Genomic DNA, 19944 nt, shown 5'->3' on the forward strand with positions numbered 1-19944 from the left:
CAGATTTTATACTTTAACTATAAGCCCTTGTTTTTCCCAGAAATTCTCAAATTATTTATCAAGGATGTGGACAATCAGGGCACCTGGCTGACTCAGTTGGTGGAGCATGCAACTCTTGATCTTGGGGTTGTGAGTTTGAACCCCATGTTGGGTATAGAGATTACTTTTTAAAAAGGAACAAGAAAAATATATGGGCTATTTTTAAAAAGATTTATACATCTATTTTAGAGAGAGAGGAAGAGCATGAGTAAGGGGAGGGGCAGAGGAGAGGGAGAGAAATTCTCAAGCAGGCACCACACTGAGCATGGAGCCCAGTGCTGGGCTTGATCCCAGGACCCTGAGATCATGACCTGAGCTGAAATCAAGAGTCTGATGCTCAACCACCTGAGGCACCCAGGTGCCCGTGGACTCTTTTGTACCAAAAGTATAAACTTGTTTTTTCAAGGAATCAGACACCAAATCACCTTGTTCATTTGGCATTGATATTACTAGAGATTTTACTCTTATGATTTCTGCACATTTGAATATTTGCTTTCTTAACCTTAATCTTCATGTTTGCCTATGAAATTTAAATGTGTGAATAAATACATGCCATTTGCCTGAATGTTTCCCCCCCTTTTTTTTTTAAGATTTTATTTATTTTTTCTTCATTAGAGACATGGACTGAGAGAAAGAGGCAGAGGCATAGGCAGAGGGAGAAGCAGGCTCCTTGTAGGAAGCCCAATGAGGGACTCAATCCTGGATCCCAGGATCACAATCTGAGCTGAAGGCAGGTGACCAACCACTGAGCCACCCAGGTGTCCCATGTTTTCCTTTTTTTTAACCTGAGATTTTTTAACTTCAAGCATCAGATAAGAATTTATTAAAAGCTTTCTATCTTCTTGTGTTTTGTTAAGAATATACAATTAAGGGTTGCCTGGGTAGCTCAGTTAGTTAAGCATCTGCCTTTGGCTTAAGTCAGGATCCAAGGTCCTGGGACTGAGCTCCAGAGCCAGCTTCCTGCTCAGTGGGGAGCCTGCTTTGCCCTCTCCTGCTCCCCCTGCTCATGCTGTCTTGCTCACTCGCTCTTTCTCTCAAATAAATAAAATCTTTAAAAAAAAAAGGGAATATAAACTAACAGTGAAATATATTGAATCTGGGGGAGTCATGGAAGACAGTTTAGAGTAACAGTGCTTCTTTGCTCTCCAGCATGTACATTTCTCTCCTTCATTTTGTCTTGTTTGGGTTTTGTTGGTTTGTTGTTATTGTTGCTCCGTTTCAAAAAAAAAAAATGACAAGAGCAAAATCATTTCTGTTTCTACTGGTCTATTAGACTCTATGGTATTAGAAGGTTTAAAGAAAGGAAAGGACCTATATGTGTGTTAGTGAACATTTAATAAGTAATATTTTATAATTACCAGTATCATTATAGAAGTGACTGGGAAGGACTTTGGGAAAGTGATTTATCTCAAACTACAGAGGTAGCATTCTACAGCAAGGGTCAACAAACATTTTCTTTAAGGCCCAAAGGGTAAATATTTTACACTTTCTGGGCCATATAGTCTCTGTTGTAACTACTCAACACTGCTACAGTTACTCAGTTACTCAGCCATTATAGTGAGAAAGTAAATGACTGATGACTTACTCTAGACAGGAAGTAAATAAATGGGTTTGGTTGTGTTCCATACAACTTTATTTACAAAAGCAGTTGTTTTGCCTGCCAACCTATGTTCTATGGCATCCTAACAAATAATACTCATAAACAACTGTTTGTTTAAGCAATTCTTTGGCCCACAAAAACATTTTTTACTTTTAAAGATACCTTGTAAAATCACAGATTTTAAATCCTATTTTAAAATGGTCTAGTAGATGTGTGTAGAAATAATTTCAGGTAATGCAATATGCTGGTTGGAATTTCCTTTAAGTTATTCTACAGGTAAAAAAACTAAGTGGATATAGATGAAACAAATTTGATAAAATGTTTGTAAATATAGGAGTAGGTGATGGTACCTGGAAGATCACCCGGTGCTCTTTACTTCATCACACTGTGCTCTTTACTTCTTTGTATGTTTTGAAATGTTCACATTAGAGAGTTACTATTTAAATAAGTAATGGCCTGATAAAGGCAGCACTTTTCCCCTTCTCTTGAAATAACCTTAAAATAAGAAAGTGAATAAGAAAATAAGCTCCATCTTCAGCACAGCCAGAGAGATCCTAAAGCTTGATATACGAAGAAATGCTTCCAGGTCCAGTGAAGGTCAAATAGGTGTGTGTGAGAAGATTCTGAGAGACGTTATGTATGGCTCCAGAGCCCCAAAAGCTATGAGAGCTCAGTTCTCCAAAAGAAGTAGCTGACCTCAGTCTTCTCCAACACAACATTCAATACTAGCACTTTACCTAATATTTTCCTCAAATATTTATTTAGGAATTGTATGCCAATCCAAGTAATCTTTCAGTATAAAGGCAAGGATTTTCTAACATGCCAAATTCCAGAGAAATTTTATTCTGATGAGTCCTACTTCTATAGGATGGAGTTCAGACAACAACATGTGAAAGGAGAAACTATAGTTAACACAGTGGTAAGTGAGCATCAAGTCCATTGGATCCATAAAATTAAGACTAGAATAAATATGTAGATTACATTAAGATTTTGGTTTTTTTTGTTTTTGTTTTAGATTTTTTTTTTTATTTATTTATTTATTTATTTATTTATTTATTTATTTATTTAGAGAGAGGCAGAGACATAGACAGAGGGAGAAATAGGCTCCCAGTAGGGAGCCTGATGGGGGACTCAATCCCAGGATCAGGACCTGAGCCAAAAGGCAGATGCTCTACCACTGAGCCACCCAGGTGCCCCTAGATAGGGTTTTATAGAGCAAATATGAATGTTTAAAACCTTGACAAGGCAGTATTGATATAACTAACAAAAGTTGGAAGAGTGAGGACAAAAGTGACATAAAGTGGTATAAACCTTATGTTGTGTAACACACTAACAAAAGATGTTTAAAATCAATAAATCCAGTAAAAGAGGGTGTGAGTGATGATAATACATGATAGATGATGATAAATAGGTAATAGATAATTAGATGATAAATAGGTAAGCACTAAGAAATAATATAAACTAAACTGTATAGTAGTGGGGCAGAAAAAAAGAGGGATAATTCAGGGCACCTGAGTGGCTCAGTTAATTAAGCATCCAACTTTTGATTTTGGCTCAGGTCATGTTCTCAGGGTCATTAGATCAAGCCCCACATCAGGCTTCATGTTCAGTGAGGAGTCTGCTTGGGATTCTCTCTCTTCCACTCCCCACTCATGCTCATTTTCTCTCTAAAATAAATAAATAAAATCTTTTTTTTTTTTTAAGGCATAGTGAAATTCATCACTGCTCACAACAGAGATGGGAAATATATAAATATATATATCAGCAGTACCAATTGTTAGGGTTGACATTTTAAATTTTTTTTTAATTTAAATTCAATTTAGTTAACACAGTGTATTATTAGTTTCAGGAGTAGAATTTAGTGATTCATCAGTTGCACATAACATCAAATGCTCTCCTTAATGCCCATCACCCAATTACCCCATCCCCCCCACCTACTTCCCTTTTAGCTCAGGGGTTTCCCTTAACTATAGGAAACTCTCAGATGGTTTCCTTTAGTTAAGAGTCTCTTGTGGTTTGTCTCCCTCTCTGTTTTTATCTTATTTGATTTTTCCTTCCTTTCCCTTATGTTCATCTGTTTTGTTTCTTAAATTCCACATATGAATGAAATCATATGGTGTTTTTCTCTGACTTATTTTGCTTAGCATAATACTCTCTAGTTCTATGTCATTGCAAATGACAAGATTTCATTCTTTTTGATAGCTGAGTAAATACCACATCTTGTTTTGTTTTGTTTTGTTTTTTCTTTACGATTTTTATTTGAGAGAGAGCATGACCAAGCATGAATGGGGCAGGGGCAGAGGGCAAAGCAGACTCCCTGCTGAGTGGGACACTTGATGTGGAGCTCCATCCCAGGACCTTTAGATCATGACCTAAGCCAAAGTCAGACACTAATGACTCAACCACCCAGGCGCCCCAGTATACCACATCTTCATCCATTCATCTGTTAATGGACATCTGGGCTTTTTTACATAGTTTGGCTATTGTGGACATTGTTGCTATAAACATCAAGGTGCATGTGCCCCTTCAAATCACTATGTTTGTATCTTTTGGATAAATACCTAGTAGTGCAATTGGTAGGTCATAGGGGGTCATAGGGTAGTTCTGTTTTTAACTGAGGAACCTCCATTCTGTTTTGCAGAGTGGCTGCACCAGCTTGCAATTCCACTAATACTGTATGAGGGTTCCCCTTTTCTGTATCCTTGCCAACATCTGTCGTTTCCTGAGTTGCTAATTTTAGCCATTCTGACTGGTGTGAAGTGATGTCTCATTGTGGTCTTGATTTGTATTTCCCTGATGCTGATGTTGAGCATTTTTTCATGTGTCTGTTGGCCATTTGTATGTCCTCTTTGGAGGAATGTCTGTTCATGTCTTCTGCCCATTTCTTGACTATATTTTTTGTTTTCTGAGTTTTGAGTTTAATAAGTTCTTTATAGATTTTGGATACTAGCCCTTTATCTGATATGTCATTTGCAAGTATCTTTTATTCTATAGGTTGCCTTTTAGTTTTACGGATTATTTATTTGCTGTGCAAAAGCTTTTTATCCTGATGAAATTCCAATAGCTCATTTTCTTTTGTTTCTCTTGCTTTTGGAGAGTGTCCAGCAAGGTGTTGCTATGACTGATGTCACAGAGGTTACTTCCTGTGTTCTCCTCTAGGATTTTGATGGATTCCTATCTCACATTTAAGTCTTTCATCCATTTTGAGGGTTTGTGTGTGTATGGTATAAGAAATTCGTCCAGTTTCATTCTTTTGCATGTGACTGTCCAATTTTCTCAACACCATTTGTTGAAGAGACTCTTTTCTCCATTGGATATTCTTTCCTGCTTTGTCAAAGATCATTTGACCACAGAGTTGAGAGCCCATTTCTGGTTTCTTTATTCTGTTCCATTGATCTATGTGTCTGTTTTTGTGCCAGTTCTATACGGTCTTGATGATTACAGCTTTGTAATGCAGCTTGAATAATCCAGAATTTGATGCCTCCAGCTTTGATTTTCTTTTTCAACATAAGTTTGGCTATTTAGGGTCTTTTCTGGTTCCATACAAATTTTAGGATTGTTTGTTCTAGCTCCATGAAAAATACTATTAGTATTTTGATAGGGATTCTGTTGAATGTGTACATTGCTTTGGGCACCTAAGTATATTAGGATTTTTGGTGCAATTGCAAATGACATTGATTCCTTATTTATCTTTCTGCTACTTCATTGTTAGTGTATAGAAATGCAGCTAACTTCTGTGCATTGATTTTATATCTTGGGACTTTGCTGAATTCCTGTATCACTTCTAGCAATTTTTTGGTAGAACCTTGAGTTTTCTACATAGGGTATCATGTTGTCCATAAAGAGTGAAAGTTTGACTTCTCCTTTGCCAATTTGGATGCCTTTCATTTCTTTTTGTTGTCTGATTTCTGAGGCTATGACTTCTAGTACTATATTGAACAACAGTGGTGATAGTGAACATCCCTGTCATATTCCTGATCTTAGAGGAAAAGCTCTCAGCTTTTCCCTGTTGAGGATGATATTCACTGTGGATCTTTCATATATGGCTCTTATGATGTTGAGGTATGTTCCCTTTATCCGTACATGTGGTGGTTTTTATCAAGAAAGGATACTGTATGTTGTCAAGCCCCTTTTCTGCATCTATTGAGAGGATTATATGGTTCTTGTCCTTTCTTTTATTAATGTGGTGTATCACATTGATTGATTTGTGGATATTGGACCACCTCTGCAGCCCAGGAATGAATCCCACTTGGTCATGGTGAATAATCCTTTTAATGTAGTGTTGGATCCTATTGGCTCTATCTTGGTGAGAATTTTGGCATCCATGTTCATCAGGGATATTAGTCTGTAATTCTCCTTTTTGGTGGGGTCTTTGTCTGGTTTTGGGATAAGGTAATGCTGGCCTCATAGAATGAGTTTGATAGTTTTCCTTCCATTTCTATTTTTTTAAACAGTTTCAGAAGAATAGTTATTAATTCTTCTTTAAATGTCTGGTAGAATTCCCCTGCAAGACCAGCTGGCTCTGGACTCTTGTTTGTTGGGAGATTTTTGATGACTGCTTCAATTTCCTTGCTGGTTATATGTCGCTTCAGCTTTTCTATTTCTTCCTGTTTCAGTTGTGGTAGTCTATATATTTCTAGGAATGCATCCATATCTTCCAGGTTGTATAATTTGTTTGTATACAGTTGCTCATAATATATTCTTATAATTGTTTGTATTTCTTCAGTGTTGGTTGTGATCTCTCCTCTCCATTCATGATTTTATTAATTTAGTCCTTTCTCTTTTAAGTCTAGCTAGGGGTTTATTAATCTTATTCTTTCAAAGAACCAGCTTCTTGTTTCATTGATGTGTTCAACTGTTTTTTTCATTTTATTGATTTCTTCTCTAATCTTTATTATTTCTCTTCTCCTGCTGAGTTTAGGCTTTATTTGCTATTCTTTCTCCAACTCCTTTTGGTATAAGGTTAGGTTGTGTGTTTTTCCTGTTTATTGAGGAAGAACTGTCTATACTGCTATATACTTCCCTTGTAGGACCATCTTTGTTGCATTCCAAAAGTTTTGAATTGTTGTGTTTTCATTTTCATTTGCTTCCATGTATTTTAAAAAATTCTTTAATTTCCTGTTTGATCCATTTATTCTTTTGTAGGATGTTCTTTAAACTCCATGTATTTGTGGTCCTTCCAAATTTCTTCTTGTGTTGACTTTAAGTTTCATAGCATTGTGGTCTGAAAATATGGATGGTATGATCATAATCTTTTTGTACCAGTTGGGATCTGATTTGTGACCCACTATGTGATCTCTTCTGGAGAATGTTCCTTGTGCACTTGAGAAGAATGTGTATTCTGCCGCATTAGGATGATATGCTCTGAATATACCTGTGAAGTCCATCTGGTTCAGTATGTCATTCAAAGTCTGTTTCCTTGTTGATCTTCAGCTTAGATTATTTGTCCATTGTAGTGAGTAGGGTATTAAAGTCCCTACTATCATTGTATTATCATCAATGGGTTTCTTTATTTTTGTTATTAATTGGTTTACATATTTGGCTGCTCCCATGTCAGGGGCATAAATATTTACAATTGTTAGATCTTCTTGTTGGATAGACCTGTTTATTATGATGCAGTGTCCTTATCTCTTATTACAGTTTTTGGTTTAAAATCTAGTTTGTCTGATATAGGGATGGCTACTCCAGCATTCTTTTGATGTCCATTAGCATGCATGATAAATGGTTTTCTACCCCCTCACTTTCAATCTAGAGGTGTCTCTGTGTCTAAAATGAGTCTCTAATAAGCAACATATAGTGAGTCTTGTTTTTTAATCCACTCTGATACCTTATGTCTTTTGATTGGAACATTTAGTCCACTTACATTCAGAGTAATAATTGAAGGATATGTATTTAGTGGCATTGTATTACCAGTAAAGTAGCTGTTCGTGTAGATTGTCTCTGTTTCTTTCTGGTCTTTGTTACTTTTGGGCTTTCTCTGTACCTTTAATATTTCTTGCAGGACTGATTTAGTGCTCACAAATTCCTTCAGTATTTGTTTGTCCTGGAAACTCTTTCTCTCTCTTTGTATTCTAAATGAGAGCCTTGCTCTATAAAGTATTCTTGGCTGTATACTTTACCCATTTATTACATTAAATATATCATGCCAGTCCTTTCTGGCCTGCCAGGTCTCTTTGTATAGGTCTGCTGCTAGCTTTATGTGTCTAACCTTGTGGGTTATGTGTCTAACCTGTTGTCCCAAACTGCTTTCAAGATTTTATCTTTGTAATTTGTAAGGTTCACTATCATATATGTCTAGGTGTTGACCTATTTTTGTTGATTTTGAGGGGAGTTCTCTGGACCTCTTGGACTTAAATGTCCATTTCCTTTCCAAATTAGGGATGTTGTCAGCTATAATTTGTTCAAATAAACCTTCTGCCTCTTTTCCTGCTCCTCATCTTCTGGGACTCTTATAATTCATATATTATTTTACTTTATGGAATCTCTGAATTCCCTAAGTCTGCCTTCATGATCTAGTAGTTTTCTTTCCCTCTTCTTTTTACCATCCTTATTTTCCATCATTTTATCTTCTATATCAATGATTCACTCTTCTGTTTTGTTCATCCTTTTTTTTATGGCCTCCATCTTGGACTGCATCTTGATAATAGAATTTTTAATTTTGACTTAACTAGATTTTAGTTTTCTTTACTCTAGAGTAAGGGATTCTCTAGTGTCTTCTATGCTTTTTTTTCAAGCCCAGCTAGTGTCTTTATAATCATTGTTTTAAATTCTAGTTCAGACATATTACTTGTATCCATATTGATTAAATCCCTGGCAGTGAGTACTACCACCAGATTCCAGCTCCATACTCCACTAGGTTTTTCTTTTGGAGTGAGTTTCTCCATCTCGTCATTTTTGTCCAGGAAAGAAAAGCAGAAAGAAACAGAAAAAAAAAAAAAAGAAGAAGAAGAAGAAGAACAACCACAACAACAGAAAACAAAACAGGATCCTGAGTATGTTTTGATCTGCTTGTTAAAAGAAACTAGATCCCCAAATAAGAAAGAAAAACGTATATATGTGAATATATAAATGTGAGCATAAATACATATATATGTGTATTAATATACAATGAAAGGAAGCAAAAAATATATAAAATACATATAAAAATTTAAAAAGAATTGAAAAAATAAGAAAATAACTGAAAATATAATATTAAAAGACTAAAAAATAAAAATACAAAGAATAGTATATATTGTTTTCCCCAAGAGCTGAAGTTTTGTAGACTTCTATGATCAATAAACTTGGTACAAGTGAGTTGTTCGCGGTGGTCTTCTGGGGGATGAGTCTATTGCGCTGATTGTCAGGTGGACTACCTCTGGTGAAGTGCCTCCAGTATTCAGAGGGGCCAGGGCACAGTATAAGAGCTCCAGACTCCACTAGGTGGCACTGTTTTGCTCCCTGAAGGCTTTCAGCACTAATGGGCTGGGTGAATATGGTTGCACCCTGCTCTCTAGCCCAAGAGGTGAAAATTCACACCCCTCCTCTTCAGTGAACCCTCACAAAAAAGCAATCAATCACTCTTGCCTCCCTGGTTTCCATCAGAATTCTGTCCACCCAGCGTATGACCAAGCTTTTTTATCTCCGGCATATGACTTTCAAAACTCCCAAATTTTAGGGACTCCCCATAGCAGATTCACGCTTTCCTCTTGGGGAGGGGATCTTGCCAGGCTTCTGCCTTTTGCTGGATCCTGTCCAGGAAAGCAGTTGCACAATCATTCAGTTGTTGCAGTTTATGGCAATACAGAGTAGAAAGCCTGTACCTAGACTCACTGTTTTCAGCCAACTTCTCTGCTCCTGTGCCTGGGAACTCGGCCCCACTCTGCCCCCTGTTGTTCTTGCCATCCCAGGGATCCTGAGACCATCCTGTCACATCTGGGTTTTCATTCCACTTTGCCACCTGGGCACCTTTAAGCCAGGGATGTCCCCCACTGTAGCAGACTTCTAGAAGTTCCGAATTTGCTCTCTGCTGCTTATAATACTTTACAGTAGCCTCCTTAAGCAGGCTCCCACCCCTTCATCATATCCTTAGGTATATCATATCAGATTCAAGTCTCTGCATCTCCTACCTCCTAAACTGTGATTTCTTTTCTACCTGTAGACTTGTAGCATTTATTTTTTCAGATTTCTGATTGATTTTTCAGGTATTCAGAATGATTTGATAACTATGTAGTTGTATTCGAGAGAGGAGACCAACTTTGGGTCCCCCAAGTACTCTGCCATCTTAATTTATGGGACTGACATTCTAAATTGGGTAGCCAGAGTAGGCCTCCCTCAGAAAGTGAAATTTGAGCAAACATTTGAAGAAAGTGAGGGAGCCTGATAGTTACCTGGAGAAATAATATTCTAAGCAAAAGTAACTATTGCCGAAGTCTTGAAGCAAGAGCATAACTGGCGTATACAAGAAACAGGAAAGAGTCTAGAGGGGCTTAAGCAGAATAATTGAGAAAGGGGTAGGAGATGAAGACTGAGAGATAATAAGATATCTGATAGTACTGGATCTTAAAGGCACCTAAAAGAACTTAGACTTTTACTCTGAAATCAATAAACCAAAGTAAACTTTCCATATTATCAGAAGAAATGAATGCATAACTAAAATAAAGCAAGCCCAAACTATTTAGTAAATTATTTTTAAGAAGAAAGAGCAATAATAAAAGAAAGCATAAAATTTTTATAACATAATATTTGATGACCAAAAGATTAAATATGTTATATTAATAAATGTAAATAGGCTGAACTTTCCCATTAAACGGTTCCCAGATTAGATCACAAAAAAATTATTTAGAGTCATTTCTGAAAAAAACTCTGAAAGAATAACAAAATTAGAGGGCAGGTAAAGATACAACAGACATATACAAACCAAAAAAACCCCACAGGGGTCATGATCTTAATATCAGACAAGATTGGTACAGTTAGTACAAGAAACATTACATTAGGGAAAAGGACATACAAGATCTGTGTGAAAAAGACCTTAAAATGCTTCTCAGTGTGACACAAATATAGACTTAAAGGGAAAGGCTTACAAGGTTATTGGGTATGAAGACTCTAAATCATATGGAAGTCAGTTTCCCTTACGTTAATCCATGGAGTTAATATCAAAAACAAAACAAAAAACTAGTCAGCATATATGGAGCAGTTTTCTACAAAGAATACATGTTATTTAAATAATCAAAAAGTTATTTATCACTTACACACACATTTGTTGCTCTGACCTGACCCTGAATATATCTTTTTGTGTTTTCTAGGTGCACCAGAGGCTCTCTTTCTGGCAGAATTTGGGAGTTGTTTATTGCAGTACTGTTGTGCCCTCTGATGGTAAGTTTTGGCAAGTCCATTTTTTATGTCTCATTTTTTTTCCTTAACTAAATATTTCTCATTCTGTAGCATATAAACTTAAAAATCATACTCCTTTGCTTGAGATGGACTTAGAGTCAGACAGAGAAGCTGAGGGAGTGTGGTGCTAAAGAAGAGAAAATTCAAATGAAAACACAGTGAATTTAGAGGAGAAATCAGAAAGAAAAACTAATAGACCCATCAGGTTTTCATAGAACATGGAATATTGTTATCTCATCTTTCCATTTATGTTTTAAAAATGGGGACATAGGTAATGTAAAGATCACAGAAGGACTGTTTTGGTATTTCCTAACCATTGAGTCTTCATATTATGGATTATGATCAAACTCTCCAGCCCCTTTGTATCATTAGTACCTAGACAGAAGCATTTCAAAATCTGAGACCTCCTGCCCTGATCGTTTTTTTTCTTCCCTTAGACTGAGGGCTGTAATACTCTTCTTTGATGTGAGAAAGAATGAACAGATGCTTGGGAACCATACAGTCCTTTGATGTCCATGATGCTGCAAACTGGCAATAGGATAGAGGTGTTGGTGGTTATTACAGTAGTGGGAAATACGTTCACAGTTCTTACTGTCATTTTTCTTACCCAGTATTACACATCTACAGTTTAGATTGTTTGCTTTGGTTTGAATGTTACATATATTTCCTCTGTATCAAGTTTAGTTTGATAAATTCTAATTCCAACTTTATAAACATTAATTTATGGGCAAAGCAACATCAGGAGAACATCTAGCAAACTTATAGACACCAAAAGTGAAGAAGCCTCAGAGGAATTTTGAAACTCCTGGAATCCCCTGTTACTCATCAAAATAAATACTTGCAGTGTTATCAGAATCCTCCTCTCACCCAAAGCTATTTAAACTTAATGCAGTTGCTGTTACCCTGTATGGAAATATTTCAATAGGGTGACAATGGTACAGTTATATTGGAGTATCTGGATTATTCTAGGACATAAATGCTAGTAGATTGCCCCTGTGTTGCATAAGGGGTTGAAAAGATACATACTTTAAAAAAAAAAAAAAAGCATGACTCTAAATTCCTACCAATGCTATTGCCCTTCTCAAGAAAACCAACTCATATTATTTATCAAATAATAGAAATAGAAGCACATAATTGATTTAATGCAACTCATTGTCTTTACTATCCCCAAATTATACATTTTTCTTATTTTTACTTCTAAACTAATTTTACCTTAGGTCTGTATAGCCTATGGAAAACTCTGCCTAATACACAGCTACTTGAATAGAATTAGCCACCAGTAGTAAACATCTCTACCATTATTCATTGCTTTTAGTTGAGGCTGCTGGATCATACTCTTTATCAAATGAGGACCCCCATTTTTTAAAAGTACAAAATCTAAAATATCACCTTACATTTATATGCATAGTGTGTGTGTGTGTGTGTATATATATATATATATATATATATATATATGCCTAATCTATACTACCTCTCAGTAATTGCTTATTGTGCTGTTTGATACATCTTCTAATCATGACTATAATAGCTGATATAAAAGGTATATATTATCTTAAGTGTTTAACCTTCTTACCAAAGCAGCTTAAAAATTCTTTATTTTTCTTATGTCAGAAATACTTTCAAAGATCTGGTGAAAGTTCTAGACTCTGTCTTTAAAGAAAAGTTATTTACATATATAGGAAATTTTACGCATAATTTCTTAGTGATACAAACTCCCCCAAACCAGCCCACGGACTCCCTAGTCCCATGGCTGTCAACTGGAGAACCACTTTGGATACATGGTGCACAGACACACATGTACATACCCACACCCATGCCTGTGTTCCCTTTCAGGAGAGGCATTATGCTTAGAGATTAAGTAAGAGATAGGTTTGGAGTCAAGAAGACCTGAGTGTACTCAGGTCAGTTTCACCATTTAACCACCTTATAACTTTAGGAAGATAATTAACTTCTCACAGCCTCTTTTCTCATCTGTGAAATGGAGAAAATAGTAAAGAGAGAAAAACATACTTACCCTGCAGAAATGGTGCTTGTCCACTAGAAACACTCACTCTGTGAAGAATGCTAGTGGTAGTGTTAAATCCTGCTAATCTAAAAAATGTGGCTTGAGGCATCTCATTTTAATCTCCCTGTGCCCCTGACACCCTGACCCTCAAGTATAAAATAACTAACAGTACAGTCTTGATGATTGCATTGTTTATACCTACTTACGATGTTCAGAGCCTTCAGGGGGTTCCCTTTCATGTTAATGAAAGTTAAGGATGAGAATAATTCTGCTACAGACAGGTTGAATGTATAATTGATCATCCATCTCAGGATACTTTTGAGGATGAAAAACAGACAACCAGAGTTTTCCTGACAATTTTTAATAGTATAAGCCAGGACACATCTTCACCTTAGCAATTGGGAAAGTAACAAAAGTGATCTAGGATAAAAACAAGGAAAATAAGCCTTCTCTAGCTGTCTTTATTTCTCTATCCAGAACGTAATGCTGCTGAATTAACCCTGTAATGCTGCTGTGTTGAGAATTGTGGTAGACAGTTGTGTTTATTTTGTACTTAACAAAAGGTACAAGATTTCCTTACAAGAATTGTTTGAGGGCAAATCATGTTAGTAATGAAGGATCACTCAAAATTCCTGTTTAAGAATAATCATCTGTTTAATCAGCCGAAATATAGATAATATATAAATTCTTAACCTAAGGTCTGTGAATGGTTTGGAGAACTAAATATGTGCCCCAACTTTTTTTTGGTCTTTGTCCTGTTACCTTTTTTTAAAGCCTTATTGAGATAAATTTTACATACTATAAAATTCACCTATCGTGTCAAAGCATCATAACTGTCCAGCTTAAGATTACTTCCTTCACCCCAAAAGGTTTCCTTGTTCCTGTTTTGCAGTCATTCCCTTCTCCCACCTTATGCCTCAGACAGCCACTAATCTGCTTTCTGCCTCTAATAATTAAATCTTTTCCCGAAATGTCTTGTAAATCGACTCATATATAATACGAGTCTCTTTTTACATGTCATAATGTTTTATAGTTTGTTTTACATATCAAAATGCTTTTGAGGTTTATCCATGTTGTGGTGGGTGTTGCAGTTCTTTATTTTTATTGCTGAGAAATATTCTAGTATATGGACATATCACATTTGGTTTATTCACCAATGAAAAATGTTTGGATTGTTTTCCATTTTGGACTGTTAATACTGCTGGTATCAACATTTGTTTATAAGTCTGTGTGAACATATGTTTTCATTTCTCTTGAGTAGATAGTGGAATGGCTAGATTATATGGTATATGCTTGACTTTTGAAGAAATTACAAGACTGTTTTCCAAAGTGGCTGTACTACTTTGCATTTCCACCAGCAATATACAAGTGTTCCAGTTTCCCTGCATCCTCCCCAACACTTGTCAATTGGATCAGTCTTCTTGATTATAGATATTTTAGTGGATATGTAGTATTATTTCAGTGTGGGGTATTTTTTTTTAAGAATTTATTTATTTATTTGAGAGAAGGAGGAGCGAGGGAGAAGAAGCAGAGTCCCCCACTGAGCTTGGAGCCTGCCAAGGGGGCGCCATCCCAGGACTGTGGGATCATGACCTCAGCTTATTGTTTGAGTCCTCTTGTTTTATTAATGGCCACTCTTATATACATTTGGAAATTCTGTGTTTATTGTCATTGTCATGTTAAGGGCACAAACTACCCCACCACTATCTTTCATTCCAACTTTTAAGAAACTTGACAACAAAAAAGAAATGAAATCACCTAATCACCAAAGATGCTAGAACACGAAGCCTTAGTTTTTTTAATGCGGCAGAGTTCTCACCAACCTAAGAATGAAGTTGGGAAAGCTGAAACAGCTTATAGTTTTCCATTTTTATTTATATATATATTTTTAAATTTTTAAAAAATATTTTATTTATTCATGAGAGAGAGAGAGAGAGAAAAGCAGGCTCCATGCAGGGAGCCCGATACAGGACTCAATCCTGGGACCCCAGGATCACGCCCTGGACCAAAGGCAAATGCTAAACCTCTGAGCCACCCAGGGATCCCTTCGTTTTCCATTTTTAAAATATATCTTATAGTTTGGAATTTTTGTTCTAAGTAGAAGTTTCAGTTAGGAACCATCAAAATGTGATTGAATTTGTTCGATCACAAAACCCTTTTTTGAAAAGGTTCTATAAAATTCACTTTCACATTGCCAAGAAAAGCTGCTACATGAAATTGGAAAGACCTTTAAGTTTTATGTCCTGACAGTTTTGAACTGACTTAGCTTGGAGTAGCAGATTTATATCAAATTTCAGATGATGTCATCCATTCTAGGATTGCTGTCATTTATTCCAATATTTTGAAGTTTTGAAGGAATTGAAAACTATCCCATTTCCCTTCAGAATGCACCTTGATGAAACCAGTGATTTCTTTTTTTTTTTTTTTCCAGTGATTTCTTCTAGGAAGTTATTTCCTAGGGTTTGTCCGTTAATAAGCATGTTGACACAATCAAAAATAAAATCTCAAATATGTGAGATTCTCTTACGGAAATTTAAAAAGCTGTTAACATTAATGGCTGTCACCATCTTTGAAAGACTGTTAAATTTCTTTGCCAAAATAACTACCAGAAAAAATTTTTTCTTGATGCTAAGGATGATCTTGGTACTCTGCACAGATGGTGCATCTTCCAAGCTTAGTAACATGCATATTTATATTGCCTCTGAGAAGAAAGGAGCCCCACCCATTGTAATAATACATTCGGTTTGTTTTTCTTCCTTGGCACCTACTAGAGTTGAAGTCTCTTCCAACAGCCCTAAAAGAATCCTTGCCTACCACCACAGAAGTAATCATCATGAGAAGAAGATTTTATCAATATAGAAAATTTTCCATTGCTTGATTAAACTTTGGACAAGAGTTTGCTTTTTAAAAGAAGAGAAAATTTAGTACAAGGAAGTGTTTACTTATAGCTTGATTTATTTAGGGATATTTGGGACTTCATGAATGAGCCTGTTCGCCAATTCAGGACCTTGCAGTCATTATGATGAATTTGATAGAACAATCCTGAGTTCTTTTATCCAAGGAATAATTAGAAATAGACAACCTTGTGAATTTCTCAATTGCTGGAGGAAGTTTCTCTGGGGGTAGTCATGAATGGAAAGCTTTATCAGCTTCTCTACAAGAATTGAAAAGCCTCAGGGCTCTTGAAGATTGCCTCCACTCAGAAACCTTAAAATTGAATTTTGGATTTGTAATCTTTTCACTTTTAATGCTGCCTCAAAACAGTGATATGAATTCAATTCTAAGAGTCTTAGAATTTCTTAGGTTCCATACACATACCTAGCCTACCATCATCATGTGGCAAAGTGAGCTGTGATTATATTTATTACCGCATATCTTTACCAGAGTCTCAGAGTTTTCATAACTTCTTTTCATGAAAACAGAAAGGCACCAACCTTTTAGATATCAAAGATGATAAACAAGTTAACTATGTTCCCAAACCAGGCCATTATGTGGCTTCTTTATGCAAACCAAACAATAGAAGCCTTATAAGTGAAATAGTTTTTTATAAAAAATTAAAATTTAAGTCATACAATTTTGTTTTATCTCTTTAGAGAAGCAGGAAATGACCATTAATTTGGGATTTAAAATGAGGAAAATACTTAAGTTTTTGGTCAACATTTATTTTAAAAATATTATCAATGTAGTAGTTTGCTTGGTCTGCCATAATAACAAAATAGCATAGGCTGGGTGGCTTAAACAATAAAAATTTATTTTTTCACAGTTCTGGAGGCTGGAAGTCTGAGGCCAGGGTGCCAGCATGGTCTGGTTCTGGTAAGAAATCTGTTAGCTTGCAGATAGCTACCTTGTCTCTGTGTTCTCACATGGTAGGGGGATGGGGAGATTTCTTACTTGTCCTAACAGATTAGGGCCCCACCTTTATGACCTCATTTAACCTTAGTTACTTCCCAAAGACCTATCTCCAGATAGTCACACTGGGAATTAGAGCTTCAACATATGAATTGCGCAGGGATACATAATTCAGTACATAGTGGTCAATATGAAGGAGATCAGTTTCTGATGCATTAAAATAAATTATATCTAAAATTTTTATGTATAAATTATTGGAATTTTTTCAGGAAATAGGGCCAAAGGAGGAATCCATATCTTTACAGTGTCTCAAAGAGGTCAGTTATCCAAAAATACTAAGAAACATGGAATTGCTTTGTATAGCATACACTGTTTTTCTTCTTGTTGCCCTCAGTGGAACAAGTCAAATTTCTTATCTTGAGATTTAAAGGCATGATTGAAAATTTTCCATGGATGTATTCTGATTGACTGATTGATTTATATTCTGATTTTATTTTTTTTTTAAGTTTTTTTTTTTTTTATTTTTATTTATTTATGATAGTCACACAGAGAGAGAGAGAGAGAAAGAGAGGCAGAGACACAGGCAGAGGGAGAAGCAGGCTCCATGCACCGGGAGCCCGACATGGGATTCGATCCCGGGTCTCCAGGATCGCACCCTGGGCCAAAGGCAGGCACCAAACCGCTGCGCCACCCAGGGATCCCTATATTCTGATTTTAGACTTTGGGTTTTAAGACCTTAGTTTTTAGGAAAGTCGGGAGAAACTATTAAAGCAGGTATTTTTTTCACATATTCTGATCGAATCTTCGGAGCAGCCTTGTGAGATTTTTGAACCCCTGTATTATAAGAGAGGTTATAATGAGGTTATAGTGAGAAAACTAATGTACAATTATTTTCAGTAGTGTGCCCATGGATTCAAGGTGTCCTCTGTGGTAGAACTTGAGTACTATCAAATCTGAGATTCCAAAACCATACTATTTCAACTGCATTCCACTGTCCCCACTTTAGGACTGTATGCTGCTTCTCACTACCCAAAAATTAAAGTGGGTCAAAGGTCAACGTTTGATAAAGTTACTTTCACAGCACCCAATCAAGAGCATTAACTTTTATTTTATTTTATTTTTAAAGATCTTATTTATTTATTCATAAGAGACAGAGAAGCAGAGACACAGGCAGAGGGGGAAGCAGGCTCCTTGTGAGGAGTCTAATGCAGGACATGATCCCAGGACCCTGGGATCATGACATGCCAAAGGCAGATGCTCAACCACCGAGCCACCCAGGCATCCCAAGAGCATTACTTTTGAAAGGAAAAAAATGTTACAGTACTATATTGGGACAGGACTTCATTTTTACAAAAACAAACAAAAATTTTTAATTCTCAGTAGAATGAGTGCATGAACAAAAAGAAAGGAGGATATGACCTTTTAGCATAAATGGTTTTGACATGTATGAGAAATATTTTCATTAACTCATTTTAAAAGAACCAGAATTAACAAAAGGTACATAAGTTATACAGCTATTTAACATCAGACTGATGATACCATATATTCAAAGATGATTTACAACTTTGTGTTTTTCCAACTTTCATCATTTAAGCTTCATAATAACTTCACAAAAATAGCTTTTACATAGCTTATAGAGATTCGGTTGTACAAATACTGATTCACTTGAGGTATAAAGTGAAATATGTAGTTGATGTGATTAAAATTAATTATAGGGGTGCCTGGGTAGCTCATTCAGTAAGCATCTGACTAATGGTTTCCACCCAGGTCATGATCCCAGAGTCCTGAGGTCAAGCATCAGACTTTGTGCTTAACAGGGAGTCTGCTTGTCCCTCTCCCTCTGCTCCTCCCTCTTCTCTTTCCTGACCCCTCAAATAAATAAATTCTTTTTTAAAAATTAATTTATATTACTGGTTAGAAAGAGACAACTGGATTAATCAATCTACTAAAGTTACAATTATATAATTGGGATTTCTTATTGCTATGGAAAAATATTATCTATAAAACATATATTAAGAAGAATAATATTTTATGTCCTTTATTGAAGGACATAAAAGAAGATAAAAATAAATTAGAGTTATAACACATTAATGAATGTGAAGACAATATTGTAAAAATGTCAGCTCCCCTCACATGAATTTATAAACTCCAGTGCAATGCTAATCTAAACCCCAACAGTAACTGCTGAACTTACTCAAAAACTCATACGAACGAATAAAACTATACAAATACCTGAGATAAATTTGGAGTACAAAAGGGGAGAAGGTTTGCCCTAACCACATATTCCACATACTAGGGTGTATTCTTAAAACCATAATAATCAAAACAGTGAAATACTGGTTCAGGAAAGATCGTAGGGTCAGATTACAGGAACATTGCATATATGGAAATTTGACGTATGATAGAATTAATATTGTAAATCAGGAGAAAAGGCAGACTATTCAATAAATGCTGCTGTTAAATTTGACTTCTTACCTCATAGAAGTAAATTCCAGATGGCATAAGGAGTAAAGTGTGAAACAAAGAGCTCAAAAAGGAAAAGAAAATTTGGCCAAATTTATATTGGAAACTAAAAACAAGGAGTGCTGGTAACTCTCTTAGCTTTCTTCTTATTTAGAATAAGAATAAAAAATCTGGTTTTCCAACGGCTGAATAAATTGTGGTATATTCATACAATGAAATTCTACATAGGACTTTAAATGAATGATCCAGAAATGTGATTCAATTTGGATAAATCTCAAAGCATTATTGAGCATAGAAGGCAAGTTGTAGAAGGTTGAATACAGTGCAACCATTTATGTAATATCTAAGTACATGTAAAAACCATGCAAAATTTAGTTATTAATACCATATAGCAAATTATGGCAATACTTAGTGGCTTGAAACAATAACAATCCATTATTTCTTGTTTTTATGCATTTGGAATTCAGGAGCAGTTTAGCTGGGCAATTCAGGATCTCATGGGGTTGCTACAATCATCTAAAGGTTTGACTGGGGCTAGAGGATTCAATTCTAAGGTGACTCACAATATGGCTGAGAAGTTGGTACTGGCTCTTGATAGGAGACTCCACTTCTTCTCAAT

The 19944-nt window shown here is 35.8% G+C and overlaps 1 protein-coding gene across 5 annotated transcripts in view; it reads left to right on the forward strand.

The window, feature by feature from the left end:
• Window positions 1-19944, forward strand: part of MCU (mitochondrial calcium uniporter) — a 218087-nt gene that overhangs the window by 166070 nt on the left and 32073 nt on the right. For all 5 annotated transcript variants that reach the window (XM_038534301.1, XM_038534305.1, XM_038534303.1 and 2 more), the window contains exon 2: window positions 10921-10990. In XM_038534301.1, the coding sequence (XP_038390229.1) occupies window positions 10921-10990 (70 nt within the window). The remainder of the gene's footprint in view (window positions 1-10920; window positions 10991-19944) is intronic.

The sequence above is a fragment of the Canis lupus genome, chromosome 4, assembly GCF_011100685.1.
Source record: "Canis lupus familiaris isolate Mischka breed German Shepherd chromosome 4, alternate assembly UU_Cfam_GSD_1.0, whole genome shotgun sequence".
Lineage (NCBI taxonomy): Eukaryota > Metazoa > Chordata > Mammalia > Carnivora > Canidae > Canis > Canis lupus.